The sequence below is a fragment of the Bufo gargarizans genome, chromosome 9 (genome assembly GCF_014858855.1).
Source record: "Bufo gargarizans isolate SCDJY-AF-19 chromosome 9, ASM1485885v1, whole genome shotgun sequence".
Classification (NCBI taxonomy): Eukaryota; Metazoa; Chordata; class Amphibia; order Anura; family Bufonidae; genus Bufo; species Bufo gargarizans.
In genome coordinates, this window is record NC_058088.1 from 192,423,242 (window position 1) to 192,447,116 (window position 23,875).

At 49.0% G+C, this 23,875-nt stretch overlaps 1 protein-coding gene across 1 annotated transcript; it reads right to left on the bottom strand.

Annotated features, from left to right (window-relative positions):
- Window positions 1–15,140: 15,140 nt before the first annotated feature.
- LOC122945989 lies at window positions 15,141–20,578 on the bottom strand. Its single transcript, XM_044305245.1, has 2 exons — window positions 18,610–20,578; window positions 15,141–15,480 (listed from the first exon to the last, which is right to left on the bottom strand). The coding sequence occupies exon 1, from the start codon at window positions 19,985–19,987 to the stop codon at window positions 18,695–18,697; it is 1,293 nt and encodes a 430-aa protein (XP_044161180.1). The 5' UTR covers window positions 19,988–20,578; the 3' UTR covers window positions 15,141–15,480; window positions 18,610–18,694.
- Between the last annotated feature and the right edge of the window lie 3,297 nt (window positions 20,579–23,875).

The window sequence follows — 23,875 nt, forward strand, 5'->3', positions numbered from 1 at the left end:
CTCTGCAAAACCCTATGCTGGGCGGGAAAAATTAAGTGCCACCCCATGCGGGAAAAGTTTTTCTGCTGTGCCATCATCTCATTAGCATGGATTACAATATGAGCGCCGCCTCCCCTATGCTTCAGAACCTAGGGGGCCTTGCAAGGGGAGCCTGTGTGATAAATGGATCAGTCTGCTAGACGAGTGGCTGCTTTCAGACTTGCAGAGAGAAGCTGCGCCTGCAGCCAGAGTGCGAGATGGGTGCACTGCCGGCATACAAACTAGGTGAAGGACTGCTGCCTTATCCTTGCCCATGGCCGCGTAAAAGACCCTGGAATTATCACCAAGGCATCTATGAAACTATTGCACGAGAACCGCCGTCACTGCGACCACGAGGTGGGTTCGCCACATCTAATCTTTTATGGCCTGCGCTTATGGCAGAGATCTGCAAGGCCGCGGTGAAGAAAACCAACCAAACCAAAATCTATTTTGAAGAGCTGACTAAACACCTAATGGAACACCCAGCCGACAGCCATCCCCGGTTGGAGAGGCGAGTGGGAGTCGTGTTAGCCTTCGACAAGGAAAGAGGCTTTGGGTTCTTCAAAGATCAAGACACAGGCAGAGACTACTATGTGAACCACCGGTCCGTCAAGAGGAGTTATCTACCCGACCGGCTACACAATCTTCAGGTGGGAGAGTCAGTGAAGTTTACCTCCACCGAGGGCATGCGAGGCCAATACGCCACTGCGGTGTCCAGACCACGACCCTAATCGGAGGACTAGGAAGGTTCGGATGATGACGCCGACATGGGTAGCGAACCAACTACCCCGCCAGGGCCTGTCCTGTCCAGCATCAGGCCTCCTTTATTGGGCCTAACCTCTTTTGGCAGCAGACAGTCCTAGAGGGAGGAGCCAGGCCTAATCCGTCGTTTGACCTCAGCAAAAGGGCAAAAGAGGTAGCCGCAACTGAAGAGCGGGAGAAGCTTTGAGCCTACCGGGAGAGTCAATGCCAGATGGCTGCGCAGCAGGAAAAGAATGACCTCTGTGAGCAGGAGCCTGAAAAAACAGGTTAACACACCGCAGTCGGCCTGCCCCATGCCTGCACATGTTCCAGAGAAGCTATGCTATGCTGTTCATTAACCGTTGCTCTGTCAAGCGCCTGTACCTGCCTCAGGCCCGACACAGTCTCTAGAAGGGCGACCAAGTGGAGCTTACCCCTATGGAGTCCCTCAAGGGCCCATTTGCTACTTGCGTGACCCTCTTGGAGAAGCCCCTCGTCCCAGCGCCAGCACCGAAGTGCTGGCAGGAAGGCCCAGCATCTGCGGGACGGGTTCGATGCCTGCAAGAAACCGCAGGGGGAGTACTAAGCTTTTGTAAAAAAGCCAAGCCAGAGCTGCTAATTCCAGGATTGCCCCCGCCACCAATTTGCCAATTGGGATGCGTATCCACCACTACCTTTACCTACAGTCCCATGGTGGAAACGTACCTGCTCTCGTGGAAGATGATGTCGTCAACGGAGAGAGCCTCCCGTGATTCACCACCACGACCTGAGGATTACCTACCAGCTCCCTTGCAGCCGGAGGTTCTAAATCCCTTCCCTATGGCAGGAGGTTCAGGTCCAGCCAAGCAAAGAGTTACAACTACGATGACAAGTCTGACCACCAGGTCACTGCCAAGATCCGCCAGCAGGAGTCGCCAGAGCACCATCGTTGCTGCACGCCTGGACCACAAAAGGCAGGAGAGGCCCCTGTGGTCGTTCAGCAGCAGCAGCAGTGAGGAGGACATCCACCAGCCTGCTTAAAGAAAAAAGAACCATGGACTAATGGGAGCCATGTCATGGACTGGACTTGACGGGTGAGGACTTGTTGGCTGTGTTTTATTTTGTTTTTGTTTCCCCTGTTTTGTCCTCACCCAGATGGTCATGTTTGTCAGGACTCCCCCCATCTTCAGGAATATTCCAGGTTGCAAACGTCTGCTTCAAAATTCCCTTTTTTCCCCCCTTCTCATGTTAATTGGGAGCCCCCTTTTCTTAAAAGGGTTCTCATTATCATTGCTGCTACCTTTGTTTTATATTACTGCCCCATGTGGATTACAAATAATGACGTTGTTACTTCCTGTGGATTACAAATAATGACGTTGTTACTTCCTGTGGATTACAAAGGACTTTTGTACTTCTTCATGTTCCAGTTTGGTGCCCTTGATCCGTCAGCACTGAAGCAAAGGACTCGTTTGATTGCATTATATATGTGCCTTATATATTTGCACTAACCTTTTGAAGTTTTCAGCAACGTTTAAAGTATTGTACCCATTGTGTGTATTCCTTTAAGGGTACCGCAATGTGATCTTATCCACTTTAATTGGACTCTGCACTTTATACCATCAGCCAGATAGTTAGCACCTTACGTTTTTGCTCATATGGACTGCCTCTGAGGACGTTAATACTAATGGTACTTATGTTACCTTGTGTTAGCTTAGAAAGCCTAGGCATTGTATTGTATTTTTGCTACACAAGGGGAACTAAGTGGTAAGTCACAAGCAGGTCTAACATCGTCAAGGGTAACCTCGCTGCCAATGTGTGTTTAGAGGGATTAGCCCTCCTGGAGTTCTTGGAGAGAACCGGCTCCTTCTCCTAATTTAGTGTCTCCTAAGGCCTTGCATGCCGCCTTAAAGAAAATTTTGTAGCTACCTGTTTAGTCATCAAGGTGCCCGTGCGAAAAGCTATTTATAGACCATGGTGCTTGGAAGGGAATACAGGATGAAGCCACCCTTCTATTTGCGGGTGTCTCATAGCATCGTGGAGGGATTACAGTACATGATACCCCCACGGTCCATATACAACTATGGCCATGTTGTGCAGTATTTAAGCTCTTTGTGCAGTCTTGTTGGTTCACTGTTTATTACCGAGAGGGCAAACTGTAAATAGACACCCTACTCATATGGGCAGGAACCTAGTGGTAGATGTCATGTATATGTGTAATAGTCCACATTCTCATGCAGCACTTTAACTTTTCTTTGGTACCCTTAGAGCGGGCATGTCCAAACTGCGGCCCTCCAGCTGTTGCAAAACTACAACTCCCAGCATGCCTGGATAGCTTATAGCTATTAGGGCATGCTGGGAGTTGTAGTTTTGCAACAGCTGGAGGGCTGCAGTTTGGACATGCCTGCCTTAGAGCATACCCGAAGGGTAACAGTTTAAAACACTATAAAACTTTAGGTACAGTTTACATTTGCATTTCAAGTAAGGGGGAGTTTAACACCCCAGAGTGGCATTACCACTCCTACGCCCTGATTCTATTTGTGTGTGCTAATATCATGTCATCTTGTGTATTTAGGTCCACTACAATGTGCATTCCTAATAATGTATGTAATTGTTTTGTTCAAATGTAATGTGCCTGGTTCACCAGCAGGTGGCAGGAAACACGTCAGAGCTACAGTTAGGTAGAATAAAGCTTTCCATTCCATTCTAGCTTACCCCCTGCTAGGGGAAGGAGGGTGTGCTGGGCATGTCTCTGCTGCACGTGCCCAAGCCAAGCCAGCCAGAGCACCTTCAGCTCTGCTGGATGTGGAGGCCACAGCTTCGAGCCTGAGGAGCCAGAAGGAGAATTCCCTGGCATATTCTAGAGACAGACCATACAGAGAGAAGTTGCAGCATAAAGAAGCAAAATTATACAGTCAGCACAGCAGAGCCAGAGAGCAACTGATGTAGCAGAGTTGAGTTTGCCTGCCAGAGTTTTAATGCCAAAGCCTGCTGGGACCAAGACAAAGTTGGAAGATTGTGTCTGAAAGTTTATTAAAGTAAAGCTGCCATTCAAATTCATCACAAGCTCTGGACTCTATTTCTTCAAATTCCTCAACTATTCCCCCCTATTTGTCTGCTTCAGAGCCAACGCCTGGGGTCCAACCGTATCCAGGTAGGAGCACCGTGACACTCACTTACACTAGAAGGGACATTTTAGGCCACCCTATACCACTCAGCCATTCCTATACCTGAGTACCTCCAACCCTCTAAGAGCCCCAGGGTGCGGCCCGTTGCAACTGGCGTCACGAACAGGATTTGTGTGCCTCCATACTGCAAGGCCTAAAGAATTGTCAAGAGAACCACTAAAAATGACTTTATTGCGTTTACTGCGGAGCGACAGGCGCAGTAAAGTCTGTCAGCATCCAAGGGGTTAATCAGCCATCTTTGCCTGTGATGGCATATCTTCTTTTTGCACCTCAAGAGCGGGAAAATCAGGGAACACCCAGCCCAGGAGCGGGAAACCACAGCTCTGCCCACAGGGAACAACCCAGTGCAAATGTACAGAGAGGAAACTCCACCCCCAGAGCTCCTCCTCCTTCACCAGTTTGTATTGATCGGAGAGTGAACAAGATGGTGTTCCCCCCCCAGCAAACTGGAACGAGATGATATGGGGCGATCAGGTGGAGAAGGAAGTTGCCCCTCCAGACAGAAATCTGTGTCTCGCAAGTTCAGCGAAGAGCAAAGCCGGCATCTTGGGCATCCCCCGCGCGGGCAAGTTGCACAATGTAACACTGGAATCACTTTTTGTACATGATATGTATCTATCAATCAATCCTATATTATGTACTAATGCCATACCTTTTTGTTTATACTTCAATAAAACAAGTTTAAATTCTCCCTAGGTTGTAACAAGGAGTCTCTATCCAACGATACTTGAAAGCTCCCCTAAGAACCTCCTCCCCTCTCTAAAAATGTGGCTTTTAGATTCCTTGCTTGTCTTCTAAATCCCGAAGGATTTGAACAATTTCTCCTTGCCCTCATATATTGTCCCTTAGGGATTCCCCTTTTGAGAGGTAGCGGGTGATGACTATCCTATCTTAGAAAGCTATTTGTAGCCATGGGTTTGCAATAGATCTCAGTCTTCAAACCGCCCTACTGTTTTTTAATCGCATCAAGAAGGGATCTTTTTGTCATCTGCCTCCCATGTGAATTTAAGGCCCACCCTGTTCTCATTGAGGGACTCCACAAATTCCCTAAACAAATTCTTCGTTCCATTCCACAACACCAAGATATCAATAAATCGGCCCTTATACAGGATTTTAGATGTCCAAATTGTCTTCTCTTCCTGGAAAACTTTTGAGTCCTCCCACCAGCCCAAGAGCAGTTTCGCATAAGTTGGCGCACAGGGACTCCCCGTTGCGGTACCCCTGAGCTGGTGGTAGAACCTAGAATAAAATAATTGTGTGTTCATTTGAATTCCAGGAGTCTGAGGATCAACTGGTTATGGGGGGTCGATATAGGGTACCGCTAGTTTTCAGGGATACTGATGTGGAGGGATTTTATATATATGTGGATGCCAATAAAACATGATCAACCACCAGAATACCATCTATCATTTTCAATAGGTCTGTTGTGTCATGAATATACGATGGTAATGATGACACATAAGGGACAGTCAATATACAGTACAGACCAAAAGTTTGGACACACCTTCTCATTCAAAGAGTTTTCTTTATTTTCATGACTATGAAAATTGTAGATTCACACTGAAGGCATCAAAACTATGAATTAACACATGTGGAATTATATACATAACAAAAAAGTGTGAAACAACTGAAAATATGTCATATTCTAGGTTCTTCAAAGTAGCCACCTTTTGCTTTGATTACTGCTTTGCACACTCTTGGCATTCTCTTGATGAGCTTCAAGAGGTAGTCACATGAAATGGTTTTCACTTCACAGGTGTGCCCTGTCAGGTTTAAGAAGTGGGATTTCTTGCCTTATAAATGGGGTTGGGACCATCAGTTGCGTTGTGGAGAAGTCAGGTGGATACACAGCTGATAGTCCTACTGAATAGACTGTTAGCTGCTTTTTTTCTTGCCATAATACAAATTCTAAGTAAAGAAAAACGAGTGGCCATCATTACTTTAAGAAATGAAGGTCAGTCAGTCTGAAAAATTGGAAAAACCTTGAAAGTGTCCCCAAGTGCAATCACAAAAACCATCAAGCGCTACAAAGAAACTGGCTCACATGCGGACCGCCCCAGGAAAGGAAGACCAAGAGTCACCTCTGCTGCGGAGGATAAGTTCATCCGAGTCACCAGCCTCAGAAATCGCAGGTTAACAGCAGCTCAGATTAGAGACCAGGTCAATGCCACACAGAGTTCTAGCAGCAGACACATCTCTAGAACAACTGTTAGGAGGAGACTGTGTGAATCAGGCCTTCATGGTAGAATATCTGCTAGGAAACCACTGCTAAGGACAGGCAACAAGCAGAGGAGACTTGTTTGGGCTAAAGAACACAAGGAATGGACATTAGACCAGTGGAAATCTGTGCTTTGGTCTGATGAGTCCAAATTTGAGATCTTTGGTTCCAACCACCGTGTCTTTGTGCGACGCAGAAAAGGTGAACGGATGGACTCTACATGGCTGGTTCCCACCGTGAAGCATGGAGGAGGAGGTGTGATGGTGTGGGGGTGCTTTGCTGGTGACACTGTTGGGGATTTATTCAAAATTGAAGGCATACTGAACCAGCATGGCTACCACAGCATCTTGCAGCGGCATGCTATTCCATCCGGTTTGCATTTAGTTGGACCATCATTTATTTTTCAACAGGACAATGACCCCAAACACACCTCCAGGCTGTGTAAGGGCTATTTGACCATGACGGAGAGTGATGGGGTGCTGCGCCAGATGACCTGGCCTCCAGTCACCGGACCTGAACCCAATCGAGATGGTTTGGGGTGAGCTGGACCGCAGAGTGAGGGCAAAAGGGCCAACAAGTGCTAAGCATCTCTGGGAACTCCTTCAAGACTGTTGGAAGACCATTTCAGGTGACTACCTCTTGAAGCTCATCAAGAGAATGCCAAGAGTGTGCAAATCAGTAATCAAAGCAAAAGGTGGCTACTTTGAAGAACCTAGAATATGACATATTTTCAGTTGTTTCACACTTTTTTGTTATGTACAGGTCCTTCTAAAAAAATTAGCATATTGTTGCATGTCATTCGGAAATCAAGGTGCCAGAGTCTGGAGGAAGACTGGGGAGAGGGAAATGCCAAAATGCCTGAAGTCCAGTGTCAAGTACCCACATTCAGTGATGGTCTGGGGTGCCATGTCAGCTGCTGGTGTTGGTCCACTGTGTTTTATCAAGGGCAGGGTCAATGCAGCTGCTATCAGGAGATTTTGGAGCACTTCATGCTTCCATCTGCTGAAAAGCTTTATGGAGATGAAGATTTCATTTTTTCAGCACGACCTGGCACCTGCTCATAGCGCCAACACCACTGGTAACTGGTTTACTGACCATGGTATTACTGGGCTCAATTGGCCTGCCAACTCTCCTGACCTGAACCCCATAGAGAATCTGTGGGATATTGGGAAGAGAAAGTTGAGACGCAAGACCCAACACTCTGGATGAGCTTAAGGCCGCTATCGAAGCATCCTGGGCCTCCATAACACCTCAGCAGTGCCACAGGCTGATTGCCTCCATGCCTCGCCGCATTGAAGCAGTCATTTCTGCAAAAGGATTCCCCACCAAGTATTGAGTGCATAACTGAACATCATTATTTGAAGGTTGACTTTTTTTGTATTAAAAACACTTTTCTTTTATTGGTCGGATGAAATATGCTAATTTTTTAAGATAGGAAATTTGGGTTTTCATGAGCTGTATGCCAAAATCATCAATATTAAAACAATAAAAGGCTTGAACTACTTCAGTTGTGTGTAATGAATGTAAAATATATGAAAGTCTAATGTTTATCAGTACATTACAGAAAATAATGAACTTTATCACAATATGCTAATTTTTTTTAGAAGGACCTGTATATAATTCCACATGTGATAATTGCATGATTTTCCTATTCTATGACGTAAAGTCATGATTTTATTAAAGACACGGAGGCGAGTATTGCTTAACTCTTTCTTTACTAAAATCCACAGCAGCAAAGAATTTACATAAAAAAACTAAGGACAACCCCCAAGAGAAACCCCTTTCAATGGACAGTCCATAAATAGGCTCTCCGCAGCCATATCATCCTCTTTCTTTGATGTGACCAGCCAAACGATACACGAACACCGGAGCGAATTCCTACTTGCACGGAAAAAACTCCAAACCGGAACCACGAACCGGGACTCTAAAACCGAGCCCAACCGGAACAGCTAACACCAACCGGAACTAAGAACGTCTTGGAGGAACATCCACCATACAGTGAACTCAGGAACACCGGACCAGGAATCAACCTACAAGAAGAAAACAGGAGAATACGGGTAATACATAGGTCTTGAAAACCATCAATGTAGCTGAAAATAGAAAAACAGCAAGCATAAAATTTTAAATGCGTAAGTAAGTATACAATAAATACATATACACAAGAACCATGAACCGGTCAATAATAAGAGGGAGGGAAAAAATGGGGGGGCAATACTCGCCTCCGTGTCTTTAATAAAATCATGACTTTACGTCATAGAATAGGAAAATCATGCAATTTTATAACAAGACACGGAGGCTTCGTATTGCAAGTTTAAAGTGACGAAATAATGGAAGAAAAAGCATGCAGAGGGGGTCTGAAATAAAACTCCCTAAAAGTGGAGGCTCTAGACCAATCCGCCAACCGTAGCACATCCTCCAGGCGGGCCCCTGCGACAGTCATGGAGGTAGCGGAAGCTCCCCTAACCGAATGTGCCGTGAATACCGAAGTGTCCACCCCGGCCAAGGACAGAATCCATTTCACCCAACGGGACAAGGTGACTGCAGCAACCGGAAGGAACGGTCTGCGGAAAGAAATGAACAACTGAGGCGCCGAGTCGGAACGCAAAGCGGTCGTACGTTCCAAATACTCTTTCAGACATTCCACCGGACAAAGAGCCGTATTATCCGGGAAAGCCGGATAGGACACCGACCGGATACCAGTCTTCATACGGCGAGAGATGTTAAAGGACACACCAACCGGGGTAAAGGATAGCGCGTCAAAATCCAAGGCTCGAACATCTGACACCCTCTTGCAGGATATCAGACACAGCAAGGTGACCAGTTTCGCCGAAAGCTGGCGCAGAGACAAATCCGAATTGCGAGGCCACCCAGAGAAGAATTGCAGCACCAATAGCACGTCCCAAGTGCTAGTAAAACGGGGTCTCGGAGGACGAGACAAACGCGATCCCTTGAGAAGCCGACATACCAAGGGGTGCTGGCCCGCTGGACAGCCTGCAAAACCCAAGTGACGAGAAGAGATAGCTGACCGAAACAGATTAATAGACCAATAAGCTTTGCCCTCATCAAACAGAGAGGACAAAAAATTGAGCAGGTCCGTCACAGGAGCCGAAAGGGGATCCACACCCCGTCCCACGCACCAGTCAGCCCAACGTCGCCAGGCTGAAAGGTATGCTCGCCTGGTACCGGGGGCCCATGCACTTTCCAAGAGGACACGAGTTGTACCCGATACGCCTGCGACATCCCAGCGTTCCCCGAAATTCTGCACGCCAACAGGCGGAGCGAGCCGTCTGTTACCAGCGGATGACGCTGGCCCAGAGGTCCGCCGAGGAGATCCGGAAAAGTTGGAAGGAGACGGGGGTCCTCCACAAGGAGTTCCAGGAGCTGAGGGAACCATGATTGGGCTTGCCAAAACGGGACCACCAGAACCAACTCCGCCACCTGCAGGCGGACTTGAGACAGCACCCGAGGAATGAGCGCAAACGGAGGAAAAGCATAAGCCAGCTGACCCGACCAATCCTGAAGCAGGGCGTCCACAGCCTCCGACAGAGGGTCCGGCCTCCAACTGTAAAAACGCGGAAGCTGGGCGTTCCAACGAGAGGCGAAGAGATCCATAGAGAGGGAACCCCAGATCGAGACGATGGAAGAGAAGACCGCAGGATCTAATCTCCAATCGCTGAAGTCCGAAGAATGACGAGAACTCCAATCTGCGAACGTATTGCGGAGGCCTGGAAGATATTCCGCAACCACTGTGAAACCCCTGTCCAGGCAAAAGGACCAAAACTCCTTCGCTATGCAGGAAAGGATTAACGAATGAGTGCCCCCCATGGCATTGACATACCGCACGGCTGCCACGTTGTCCATCCTGAGCTTGATGCACGCCGATATCCTGTGGCTGGTGAAGCTGCGGATGGCGAAGGATCCCGCCATCAACTCCAGCGCATTTATGTGGAGATGAGATTCGCTGCCTGACCAGGGTCCTCCGGTGGAAACCCCGTTGCAGTAAGCGCCCCAACCGAGAAGGCTGGCATCCGACTCCACGATCAGGTCCGGTTGGGGTCCCACGATGGCCTTGCCATTCCATGCATCGAGGTTGGCGATCCACCACAAGATCTCGTCCCTCGTCTCGTGATCCAGCGACACCTCGTCCGCGTAGGATGCTCCCGCTTGAAGGTGAGCGATCTTCAACCGCTGCAACGCCCGATAATGAAGAGGAGCAGGGAAAATCGCCTGTATGGAGGAAGAGAGGAGACTGATAATGCGTGCCAGGTGACGCAGCGAGATCCGAGGAAGCCTCAGGACCTGACGCAACTCCTTGCGGATGGCCTTGATCTTGGAACCCGGAAGGCACAGGGTCTGTTCGTCGGAGTCTACCACAAACCCCAGAAACTCCATTGATCTCGAAGGCTGAAGACACGATTTCTCGGTGTTGATGACAAAACCAAGCCCGGTAAGAAGGGACAATGCCGACCGCAGGTGAAGCAGAAGTTCCGAGGGCGAACGAGCCATGAAGAGGATATCGTCCAGATAGATTACTAGACGAATACCCTGGCAGCGAAGCCACGCTACTACGGGCCTCATCAGCTTGGTAAAACACCAAGGGGCTGATGAAAGGCCAAACGGCAGGCACGTGAATTGCCAAAGGTGGCCGTGCCAACGAAATTGGAGGAGACGTCGGGACTGGGGAGCCACAGGAACCGTCAGGTAGGCATCCTTCAGGTCCAGTTTCACCATCCAGTCCCCCGGGAGCAGAAGGTCCCTGAGTAAATGAATACCCTCCATTTTGAAATGGCGGTATCGAACAAACCTGTTTAGGTTCCTCAAATTTATTACCGGTCGGAACAGGCCACCTTTCTTTTCCACCAGGAAAACGTTGCTGACCACTCCCACCGAGTGTGGCGGCGCTGTCTCTATCGCCCCTTTGACCACAAGGGACCGGAGTTCCTGGTTCATGCACGCCCGGGCTGACCCTGATAGTACTAAGGGCGGAGGTTCCGGAAGGGATAGACGGGCGTCTACCAAATCTATCCGAAAGCCTTGAACCGTGGCAAGCACCCACAGATCGGAGGTGACCCGGTTCCAAGCAGGTAAAAAATGTCGGAGTCTGCCCCCTATACAAGGGTTGAAAGAAAACCGAGGGTTTGTGAGACTTACCAAGGGGACGTCTAGATCCCGAGTTGCCCCTGAATCCTCTGGAGCGATACGCAGGGCCTCTGGACGGGAAGAAAGAGGACTGCTGCCTCTGGTCCTGGAACGAGGAGTGTTGATGAAAGGGACCTCGACTGTTTCCACGAGTCTGGAATTGGACACGGCCGGACAGTCGGCCCCTGAAGCTGCCGGCCCTAGAAGAGACACGCCCACGGAACACTTTGCGCATCGAGGATTGGGCCTTATCAAGCGCCGTAAAGGCCCCTACAAATTTGCCTAAGTCTTTTATAAAACTGTCCCCAAAAAGGAGACCCTGGGCCTCCTTACCCGTCTCAGTAAGCGCCATGTTCGACAGTTTGGGTTCTATTTTCATGAGAAGCGCTTTCCTCCGTTCGATAGAGAGGGAGGAATTGACGTTCCCTATCAGGCAAATAGCGCGTTGAGCCCAGCCACTGAGCTCCTCCGGGTCAATGGACGTGCCCTCCGTCCTGGCTGTCTCAGCCAATTCAAACATCTTCGTTAGGGGACCCAAACTGTCCAAGAGCTTGTCTTGACAAGCCCGCAAAGCAGAATCTAGGCCCTTGCGGGGATTAAATCCCGTCTTAGATAGGAATTGCACCATCTTGGGGTCTACATTCAGTGTTTCGCACACCTTATTCTGCACCAAGGGGCGGGGACATTCCGCTTTCAATTTGTTTCGGGTCTCTTTGGATAGTGGCTTCCTGACCCTGTCCTCTAGGTAGCGGGCCACATGTGGGATGGGGAGCCACTCAGCCGACCTGGGATGGTGTAGGCTGTCTGGGTCAAACAGGGGATCGCCCTGTGGGTCAACAAGGGAGCTAAGTCCCGGGGCATTGGTCTCCTGGGCCACACTAGAAGCGGGCTGTGGTGACGGGGAGACCCCTTCCAACATATCAGACACTTGGATCCCATCCAGATCCACGTCTGAGGCATAATGACCCTCATCAAAAACCTCCTCATCAGACTCTATATCTGAGTCAGATCTGGGTTCGGGCTGAGCCCGAGCGGATTTCCAGGAGCGCGCTTTTTCCGCCTGGCGCTGGCAGGCTCTTTTGCGTGACCTTGGCACGCCGTCTTTTGATAGAACTAGGCTATCATTAATAAGCATTCTGGAGGTATCAGAGACCGGAGCTGTAACCGCAGTAGTAGCCGAGGTTTGCACTCTGAGTGCCTGGGTGATAGACTGACTAATCATGGACGACATATTGCCCATGGCATTAGCAATGGCCGTAGAAATTGACAGTTGCAGATCGCCGACCTGAGGCTCATTCTGACACTGAACTGCAGGGACTGGGGTAGAGCTAGTGGTGGGGTCAGAAAGGGCATCGCTAGGCAGGGACATGATTGCAGGAGTAGTCACTCCAGAGCAAGTAGGGTTAATAGGGAGAACCGTGACTTAGCTGAGCTGAGGCAGACAGGTACCGATGTCCGGCGATGGTAAAAAGGCGCCGTCGGCAACCGGAAGGGGTGGAATTAGACAAACCCACCCCCCCAGAATAAGGGAGTACCAATATGGCGCCCAAGATTCCCGGTCTCAGGCGCCTATACACCAAGTACCTAAAACAAGATGGCGCCCGCGATTCCCGAACAGGCGCCGAAAATCCCGCGTGACATAAGAAAAGTCTCGCGATAACCGAGACTACAGCCGGCAAGGACGCGCGAACGGATGGGAGAAGATGAGGAAAATGGCACCGACCAAAAGGGTAAGAACGAGGGGGTGGGTCCGGACGGACAAGGGGCCGCAACGCAAAACGGGCAGGAAAAAGCGACAGCCCAACGACAAGACCAAAAGGAGGACAGAAGCAGAAAGGGGAGAGACCCCCCCCCCCCCCCCCGAATAAAACACAGATAGTAATAGTATCCCTAGGAAACAAAACAGTAAAAATAATCTATATGAGAGAACGGAGCAATAACAATAATAAGCAATTCGAACAGGACAGTAATAAGCCCCAAGAATAATGGGACAAAACAATACACTTCACAAAGGAAACAAAGGCACTTATCTGCTGTGGGGAGCAGCAAAGAAAGAGATGATATGGCTGCGGAGAGCCTATTTATGGACTGTCCATTGGGAGGGGTTTCTCTTGGGGTTGTCCTTAGTTTTTTATGTAAATTCTTTGCTGCTGTGGATTTTAGTAAAGAAAGAGTTAAGCAATACGAAGCCTCCGTGTCTTGTTATAAAATTCATAGTTTTGATGCCTTCAGTGTGAATCTACAATTTTCATAGTCATGAAAATAAAGAAAACTCTTTGAATGAGAAGGTGTGTCCAAACTTTTGGTCTGTACTGTATATACTGGTATTCTGGGAAATTGAATCTATTCCAGATACTATTGGTCTACCCTTGAGAGGGGATACCCCTGTATGAATCTTTGGGAGAGAGTAAAAGGTGGGTATTTAGGGATATCTAGGTGTCATGAATCTTGGCTCTTCCTTGGATAGTGACCCTTGTTCAAAACCTTCCATCAATAATTGTTCAAGGACATTGACAAACTCCTCTGTTGGGTCTTTATTTTTGTCCCCGTCTCTTACTAATAAATGGCACATCCTTAAATATACATCATCATCCAGGATCACCAAATTACTCCCATTATCAGAGGGTTTAAAGATTAAACCTTGGTCATTTTCCAAGTTCCTCAAGGCCTCCATTTCTTCTTTATTTAGATTATTTTCAAAAAATTTATTTCATGAGGGAATTTTTTCTAATTGTTCATTGAGCACTTTAGAGAACACATCAATAAACAATGTCTCCTGTACTTTTAGATTTAAGTTGAGTGAAGGGTCATTGCCCTTCTTTCTTTTCCACCTCCTCCTGCGCAATATCCTGCATCTCAGGAGGCCACTGGGTGTTACCCAGCATTGTCTGTTTTAGCCTATAGTATTGAAGGTCCCCTGAAGAGCCAGTATATCTCTAAGGCGCAGGAGAAACGTGCTGAGACGCGATTTGGGATCCGATTTTTATTGAAAGCCTGGCATAAATAGTTATTTTAGAGTTTTTGAGTGTTTAGCCACCGAGAAGTGGGATCGCCCCTTTCGGGGGGAGGGGGGGGGCTCCGCGTATAGGCAGGGGTAGTTAAGGGAGCAATCAGGGACAGCTGACCTGGCTCCACAAAAGGACCCGACTTCTCTTAAGGAATCCAAAGGGAACAGAGGAACCCTGATGAAATAAAAAGATAAATTGTATGGAGAAGACATTCTCACATTTATTTATTTATATATATATATATATATATATATATTTATAATATAAAATTATAGAAAATAGTGATGACAATGTGGGTTATTTATTGGTATTAGTAAAAGTTATATTTTAATAATTTTATATTCTCATTCAAATCATATAAAGCGGTAATCTCCAGACACAGACTATATAATCTGTATGTATTGAGCTCCCTCTAGTGGTGGCTGTATAATATGTATATAGTGAGCTCCCTCTAGTGGTGGCTGTATAATCTGTATGTAGTGAGCTCCCCCTAGTGGTGGCTGTATAATTTGTATGTAGTGAGCTCCCCCTAGTGGTGGCTGTATAATCTGTATGTAGTGAGCTCCCTCTAGTGGTGACTGTATAATCTCTATATAGTGAGTTCCCTCTAGTGGTGGCTGTATAATATGTATGTAGTGAGCTCCCCCTAGTGGTGGCTATATAATCTGTATTTAGTGAACTCCCTCTAGTGGTGGCTGTATAATCTCTATATAGTGAGCTCCCTCTAGTGGTGACTGTATAATCTGTATGTAGTGAGCTCCCTCTAGTGGTGGCTGTATAATCAGGTGATTTTCCTATTTCATGACGTAAAGTCATGATTTTATTAAAGACACGGAGGCGAGTATTGCTATTCTCCTTCTTTACTCTGACCAATAGCAGCAAAGAACAAATAAAAATATTGAAACATGTCATCAGCCCCTCCCCATAGTCTCTCTATAACAGGCCACACCGCCTGCAAATCCTCCTCTTTCTTTGTAAATCCGAACCGAACAGTCCAACCGAACCGCCAACCAGGAACCGGAACAGCCTGGGAACAAAAGCGCCATCCATCCGGAAGCGAACAGGAACACCAGGAACAACCTTGAAGAACCTCCTGAAGCTGTCCACGTCACATGACCGGCTGGAACCGAACTGCCGACCCTCCGAACCAGGACGTAGAACAAAGGACATCACGGAACTGACCGATCTCAACCTGAAAAAAGGCGAAAACAGAACCATGATAGAAGCAAATTGGTGCATGGTATGCACAAACAAATGGTTGCGACAAACCTACTCAGGAAAAAACTCATAGAGTTAAATCAATATGCAAATGACATACAATCAAAATCATTCCAATACTAAACTCACATAGGGAGGGAAACGTAGGGCGGGCAATACTCGCCTCCGTGTCTTTAATAAAATCATGACTTTACGTCATGAAATAGGAAAATCACCTGATTTTATTACAAGACCCGGAGGCTCATATTGCGAGTTCAAAGTTAAGACAAATTTTCAATGATTGATGAGAAAGCGTGAGGACCTGGACGGAAGTAAAATTCTCTGAATGTGGACACTCTGGACCAGTCTGCCAATTTCAAAATGTCCTCCAACCTGGCGCCAGACACCGCCAAAGAGGTAGCGGATGCCCCCCTAGCGGAATGTGCCGAAAAAATGGAAGTGTCCACGCCCGCCAATTCCATGATCCACTACATCCACCTAGCCAGCGTGGGAGTGGTCACCGGGGCAAAAGGACGAATGGTAGAGAGGAAAAGATGAGAAAACTCCCGTGATCGATGAAGGGAAGTGCGAGCTTCATACTCCTTGAGGCATTCCACCGGACAGAGAGAAGGCGAGGCCGGGAAAGCCGGATAAGCGACTGAGCGTATGTGAGACTTGGTCCTCCTAGAGATGTCAAAGGAGACCCCCTCCGGAGTATACGAACGGGCATCATAATCCAAAGCCCGGACGTCGGACACCCGCTTGCAGGAAATTAGACAGAAAAGAGTGACGAGCTTCGCCGACAGCTGCCTTAAGGACAGGTCTGAATTCTGAGGCCAAGAAGATAGAAAGGAAAGGACACAAGACACGTCCCAAGTAGCCGAAAATCTAGGTCTAGGAGGCCGAGACATCCGAGAGCCGCGCAATAGACGGCATACCAAAGGATGTTGCCCCGCAGGAGTACCGTCAAACCCCTGGTGGGACGCCGAAATGGCCGACCTGAAAAGGCTGATCGTGCGATAGGCCTTGCCCTGGTCGAAAAGAGAAGATAGGAAGTGCAAAATCTCCGTCACAGGTGCCGAAACGGGATCCAAGTTCCTAGCCACGCACCAGCGATCCCAAGAACCCCAGGCAGATCTGTAAGATCTTCTGGTCCCTGGGGCCCAGGCGTTCTCCAAAAGGACTCTAGCTGTTCCCGAAACTCCCGGGACCTCCCAGGGTCCCCTGAAAGTCGACACGCCAACAGGCGCAGAGATCCGTCCAGGAGAAGAGGATGTAGCTGGTGATTCGGACCTCGGAGGAGAGTCTGAGATGTCGGGAGCAGGTACGGGGTCTCTATCATCATCTCCAGAAGGTGAGGAAACCACGACTGGGAAGTCCAAAACGGGACCAGCAGAATCAGATCCGCTGAATGACGGCGTACTTGAATCAGGGTCCTGGGAATCAGTTGGAAGGGAGGGAATGCGTAGAGCAGACCCCGCGACCAATCCTGTAGGAACGCGTCCACAGCTTCGGCCTCTGGGTCCGGGCGCCAACTGTAGAAACGTGGCAGCTGCGTGTTCAGGCGGGAGGCAAACAGGTCGATACAGCAATGCCCCCAAAGAGACGTTAAGGACCGGAACACCGCTGGATCTAACTGCCAGTCGCTGGAGTCGGAGAGATATCGAGAGCTCCAATCTGCCCGAATGTTCTGGACGTCCGGAAGATATTCCGCCAAGACAATCAACTCCTTGTCCAGACAGTAGTCCCAGAAATCCTTCGCCAACCGAGATAGGATGGTGGAACGTGTACCGCCCATGCCATTGATGTAACGCACTGCCGACACGTTGTCCATGCAAAGTTGAATGCAGGCCTTGGCCGTGTCTCTCGTGAAACTCCTGATTGCGAACGAACCTGCCAACAGTTCCAGCGCATTGATATGGAATCCCGCTTCGTCCGCTGACCAGCCGCCTCCGGTTGAGATCCCCTCGCAGTGAGCTCCCCAGCCCGACAGGCTGGCATCCGAATCCACTACGAAGTCCGGACGATGACCGAAAATGGCTTTGCCGTTCCAAGCTTGTAAATTGTGGATCCACCAGGACAACTCCTCCTTGGTTTCCTCGTCCAGGGAAATCCAATCCGCATAGGAAGCCCCTTTCCGGATGTGGAAAATCTTCAGACGCTGGAGGGCCCGGTAATGTAGTGGGGCTGGGAAGACCGCCTGGATAGATGACGCTAGAAGCCCTATGATCCTGGCCAGTTGACGCAACGGGATCTGGGAGGACGACTTGGCTCTGCACAATTCCTTCCGAATGGACCGAACCTTGGAGGGTGGTAGGCTGAGAGTCCCTGCCGTGGAATCCACCAGAAACCCCAGGAACTCCATCTCGCGAGCCGGGGTGAGACAGGACTTCTCCTGATTGAGAAGGAAACCCAGCTCCAACAGGAGATCCATAGTCCAGCGAAGGTGAGTCAGCAACACCGCATGATCCTGTGCCATGATCAGGATGTCGTCCAGATAGACGATGAGGCGAACTCCCCGACTGCGTAGCCAGGCCATAGCAGGGCGCATCAGCTTGGTGAAGCACCACGGAGCTGAAGAAAGGCCGAAAGGGAGGCATGTAAACCGCCAAACCCTGTCCTTCCAAAGGAAACATAGAAGGTCCCTGGACGCGTCCTCGACAGGGACGGTAAGATAAGCGTCCTTCAGGTCCAACTTGACCATCCAATCGCCCACCTGAAGTAGGTCCCGAAGGAGATGGATGCCCTCCATCTTGAAATGGCGGTACCTGACGAACGCGTTGAGAGCGCGTAAATTGATGACGGGCCGTAGCTGGCCCCCTTTTTTCGCCACCAAGAAAATGTTGCTGAGTACCGCACCAGTGGATGCCGGAGCCGGCTCTATGGCCCCTTTGCGGAAGAGATCTGATAGCTCTGAGTCCACAAGTATGCGGCTCTCTACCGACAGCACTGCCGGGCGTGGGGGCGGAATGGATAGATGAGAAGATGTCAGCTCTATGTGGAAACCCCTGACCGTGGAGAGAATCCATTGGTCCGAGGTGATGCGCGACCAAGCTCGAGAAAAGAGCCGGAGTCTGCCCCCTACACAAACAGTCAAAGAATTGAAATGAGGCATCGGTCTTACCATAAGGTCGTCTGGAACCAGGGTTTCCTCTGTATCCTCTAGGCCTCCAGGATCCTCCCCGGGAAGGGAAAAAGGATGATGACTCTCACCTCTGCTCCTGGAACGCAGGTCTCTGGGAGAAGGAGCCTCTGCCCGTAGCACGGGACTGAAAATGGGCACGGCCGGACAGACGGCCCCTGAAACTGCCGGCCCTGGTAGAGACCCTACCGTGAAACACCCGCTTCATTGAACTCTGGGCCTTATCGAGTGCTGTAAAAGCACCAACGAACCGTCCTAAGTCCTTAATAAAGGACTCGCCAAACAGCAGGCCCTGGGCCTCCTTACCGGCTTCGGTAAGCGCCAAGTTGGAGAGTTTAGGCTCAACCTTGAAAAGTATGGCCTTGCGCCGTTCAATAGCCAGGGACGTGTTAACGTTTCCTGCTACGCAAATCGCGCGCTGCACCCACTCGCGCAGCTCTAGAGGGTCTACCTGCTTACCCTTGGCCTTGGCAACCTCGGCCAAGTCGAAAATCTTTGCCAGGGGGCCAAATATGTCCAGGAGCTTGTCCTGACACGCACGCAGGGCTGACTCCAGACCCTTTCTCGGATTCCACCCAGATTTGGCGAGGAATTGGGTCATTTTGGGGTCTACCGCTGGAGTCTCGCAAACCCTGTTCGGGATTATGGGTCTGGGGCATTCTGCCCTAAGCTTGTTGCGCGCCTCTTTGGAGAGGGGGCAACGCACGCGGGCCTCCAAATATTTGGAGACGTGCTCCAACGGCAACCACTCCGCAGACCGAGGGTGGTGTAGGGAATCCGGGTCAAAGAGCGGTTCCCCTGATGGGTCTGTCAAGGACACATCTGCTGCCGAAACCATGGAGCTACACCCGGGTAAGGGGTTATCTTCCATGACCCCTGATGGGTCCTCCTCTGCCTCCTCAAAGGCGTCATCTAAAGCCTCCTCCTCAGATCCGATCTCAGAATCGGAATCCATATCCTGCAGTGCTCTAGCACTTTTCCAGTTGCGCGTGCGTTCTGCCCGACGCGTACGGGCTCTCTTGCGCGGACCAAGCGCGCCAACATTGGTGGAAACATCATCACCCTTACTATTCCTTTTTCTGGAGGCAGAAATCACTGGCCCGGTGGGTGGGGACACCATGACGGGCTGTGGGGTTTGAGAGGTAGCTGGATGGGCCGCAAGGGCCTGGGCAATAGTCTGGGAGATGACAGAAGTCATAGATCCCATGGCTGCAGCAATGGCGCTAGATATGGACGCCTGAAAATCCGTATCATGACCACCAGGGATCGGGGCATGGCCATCTTCCCCCGAAGGGGTTAATTCCATTAGAGGAAGATCCTCCTCTGCAGGGCCCTGGGCAGCATGCACATTCTTAGGCATGCTGGCACTTAAATATTATGGCCGACCGTACTTTGAATGTGACTGTGAGAACACTAGATGGGGGAGGCTGGCAAAGGGGATTTGCCCCAAAACCAGTAAAAGGATAGAAACCGCTGAAGAAAAACCTGTAAGAAAAAATGACAGAGCTCCGATATGCGATGACGTCACAGGCGGAAGCGGAAGTGCCCAAGATCTCGCGAGATCTCGGGCGCGCTAGCCAGGAAGAAACAGAGGGAGCCGCCGCAGCTGCACTGAGGTAAGCGGCGGGAAAAAGACCCGCCAGAAAGGGAGGAGGAGCTGAAAGAAGGGTCACAGATAGGCGCAGCAGCGCAAGATGGATGAACGGAACACAGATAAAAGGGGCGCAAAAATAACCTCCTACAAGCCAAGCAGGCGAGGAGATAATAAGGGAAAACCAAGTACACACAAACGAAAAACCAATGAAATATAGATATATATCAATAAATATATCAATAAATGGCCCCAAATCGCCCCAAAAAGGGGGGGGGGAAGCAAATCAAGCTAAACAAAACCAAACAGTATCTCTATATATACATGCGAGTCATAATGACATGAACAGTAAAATCTCAATACTTATCTCTGCGGTCAGCAGCAAAGAAAGAGGAGGATTTGCAGGCGGTGTGGCCTGTTATAGAGAGACTATGGGGAGGGGCTGATGACATGTTTCAATATTTTTATTTGTTCTTTGCTGCTATTGGTCAGAGTAAAGAAGGAGAATAGCAATATGAGCCTCCGGGTCTTGTAATAAAATCTGTATGCAGTGAGCTCCCTCTAGTGGTGGCTGTATAATCTGTATGTAGTGAGCTCCTCCTAGTGGTGGCTGTATAATCTGTATGTAGTGAGCTCCCTCTAGTGGTGGCTGTATAATCTGTATGTAGTGAGCTCCCCCTAGTGGTGGCTGTATAATCTGTATGTAGTGAGCTCCCTCTAGTGGTGACTGTATAATCTGTATGTAGTGAGCTCCTCCTAGTGGTGGCTGTATAACCTGGATGTAGTGAGGTCCCTCTAGTGGTGGCTGTATAACCTGTATGTAGTGAGGTCCCTCTAGTGGTGGCTGTATAATCTGCATGTAGTGAACTCCCTCTAGTTGTGGTTGTATAATCAGTATGTAGTGAGGTCCCTCTAGTGGTGGCTGTATAATCTGCATGTAGTGAGCTCCCTCTCTAGTAGCGACTGTTATCTATATGTAGTGAGCTCCCTCTAGTGGTGGCTGTACAATCTGTATGTAGTGAGCTCCTTCTAGTGGTGACTGTATTTATCTGTATGTAATGAGCTCCCTCTAGTGGTGGTTATGTAGTGAGCTCCCTCTAGTGGCAGCTGTATAATCTGTATGTAGTGAGCTCCCTCTAGTGGTGACTGTATAATCTGTATGTAGTGAGCGCCCTCTAGTGGTGGCTGTATAATATGTATGTAGTGAGCTCCCTCTAGTGGTGGCTATATAATCTGTATTTAGTGAACTCCCTCTAGTGGTGGCTGTATAATCTCTATATAGTGAGCTCCCTCTAGTGGTGACTGTATAATCTGTGTGTAGTGAGCTCCCTCTTGTCGTGGCTGTATAATCTGTATGTAGTGAGCTCCCTCTAGTGGTGGCTGTATAATCTCTATGTAGTGAGCTCCTCCTAGTGGTGGCTGTATAACCTGGATGTAGTGAGGTCCCTCTAGTGGTGGCTGTATAACCTGTATGTAGTGAGGTCCCTCTAGTGGTGGCTGTATAATCTGCATGTAGTGAACTCCCTCTAGTTGTGGTTGTATAATCAGTATGTAGTGAGGTCCCTCTAGTGGTGGCTGTATAATCTGCATGTAGTGAGCTCCCTCTCTAGTAGCGACTGTTATCTATATGTAGTGAGCTCCCTCTAGTGGTGGCTGTACAATCTGTATGTAGTGAGCTCCTTCTAGTGGTGACTGTATTTATCTGTATGTAATGAGCTCCCTCTAGTGGTGGTTATGTAGTGAGCTCCCTCTAGTGGCAGCTGTATAATCTGTATGTAGTGAGCTCCCTCTAGTGGTGACTGTATAATCTGTATGTAGTGAGCGCCCTCTAGTGGTGGCTGTATAATATGTATGTAGTGAGCTTCCCTCTAGTGGTGGCTATATAATCTGTATTTAGTGAACTCCCTCTAGTGGTGGCTGTATAATCTCTATATAGTGAGCTCCCTCTAGTGGTGACTGTATAATCTGTGTGTAGTGAGCTCCCTCTTGTCGTGGCTGTATAATCTGTATGTAGTGAGCTCCCTCTAGTGGTGGCTGTATAATCTCTATGTAGTGAGCTCCCCCTAGTGGTGGCTGTATAATCTGCATGTAGTGAGCTCCTTCTAGTAGTGGTTGTATAACCTATATGTAGTGAGCTCCCTCTAGTGGTGGCTGTATAATCTGTATGAAGTGAGCTCCCTCTAGTGGAGACTGTATAATCTGTATGTAGTGAGCTCCCCCTAGTGGTGACTGTATAATCTGTATGTAGTGAGCTCCCTCTAGTTGTAGCTATATAATCTGTATGTAGTGAGCTCCCTCTAGTGGTGGCTGTATAATCTCTATGTAGTGAGCTTCCTCTAGTGGTGGCTGTATAATCTGTATGGGCAGCACGGTGGCTCAGTGGTTAGCACTGTTGCCTTGCAGCACTGGGGTCCTAGGTTCGAATCCGACCAAGGGCAACACCAGTTTGTATGTTCTCCCCGTGTTTGCGTGGGTTTCCTCCGAGTACTCCGGTTTCCTCCCACACTCCAAAGACATACTGATAGGGACCTTAGATTGTGAGCCCCATTGGGGACAGTTGGATGATAATGTCTATAAAGCGCTGCGGAATTAGTAGCGCTATATAAGTGTGTATAAATAATAAATGAGCTCCCCGTAGTGGTGGCTGTATAATCTGTATGTAGTGAGCTCCCTCTAGTGGTGGCTGTATAATCTGTATGTAGTGAGCTCCCTCTAAAGGGTGGCTGTATAATCTGTATGTAATGAGCTCCCCCTAGTGGTGACTGTACAATCTGTATGTAGTGAGCTCCCCGTAGTGGTGGCTGTATAATCTGTATGTAATGAGCTCCCCATAGTGGTAACTGTAGGCATTTATAATTTTGGCATGTAACATTATGGCTGTGTGAAGTGAATTTGATGAAAACTATTTTGCTCCATTGTTTTCCATGCATAGATTGGTATTTGTCGTGTGACTGAATATGATAACATGATGAGTAACAACCCTGATAAGGGTTATTAATGCATCATTGATTTATCTTTAATGCCCAGAATATTAGACAATTCCGCTTCCTTAGGCTACTTTCACACTTGCGGCAGGGCCGTCTTTACCAAGGGGCAAAAGGGGCAGCTGCCCTGGGCCCAGTTGCTCCTGGGGGGGCCCAAGGCAGCTGCCTCTTGAGCCCTGCTAGCTACTGCCCCGGGTGTCAAGCTGTCTGTGTACTTTAACGTTGTGATCTAGGACCTTAGATGACATCATCTCCATGTGACCAGTAACCTAGCAATTACTGGTCACGTGGCTATGAGGTCATCACAGGTCCTATCAGGAGTGTTGCAGAAGTTAAAGAGGACCTTTCACCTAAAAAAAAAATGTAAACTAAGACCATAGCTTTACTTACATGCCCCCATGAAGTGTTGATCGTTTTTTCTTTTTTCAAACTGTGCCCCCGTTTGTCCGCTATGCCCCCCCGGAATAATTCCCGCCGTCTATGCTAATGAGCCAGCCTCAAATGGGCTGGCTTTAAAAGTTCTCCTCGGCGTGCCTTCTCTCTTCTCCCTGGCACGGAGCGCATCCAATCAGCGCGCTCCGCTCTTAGCCGGATAGACGAAATCGCTCCAGTTCTCTGAAGTCTCGCGAGAACTGGAGCGTCTTCTCCCTGGCTAAGAGCGGAGCGCGCTGAT

Excerpts from the sequence above, each read along its gene's own strand:
- LOC122945989 (XM_044305245.1), bottom strand. The coding sequence starts at position 19,987 with ATGCCTAAGAATGTGCATGCTGCCCAGGGCCCTGCAGAGGAGGATCTT.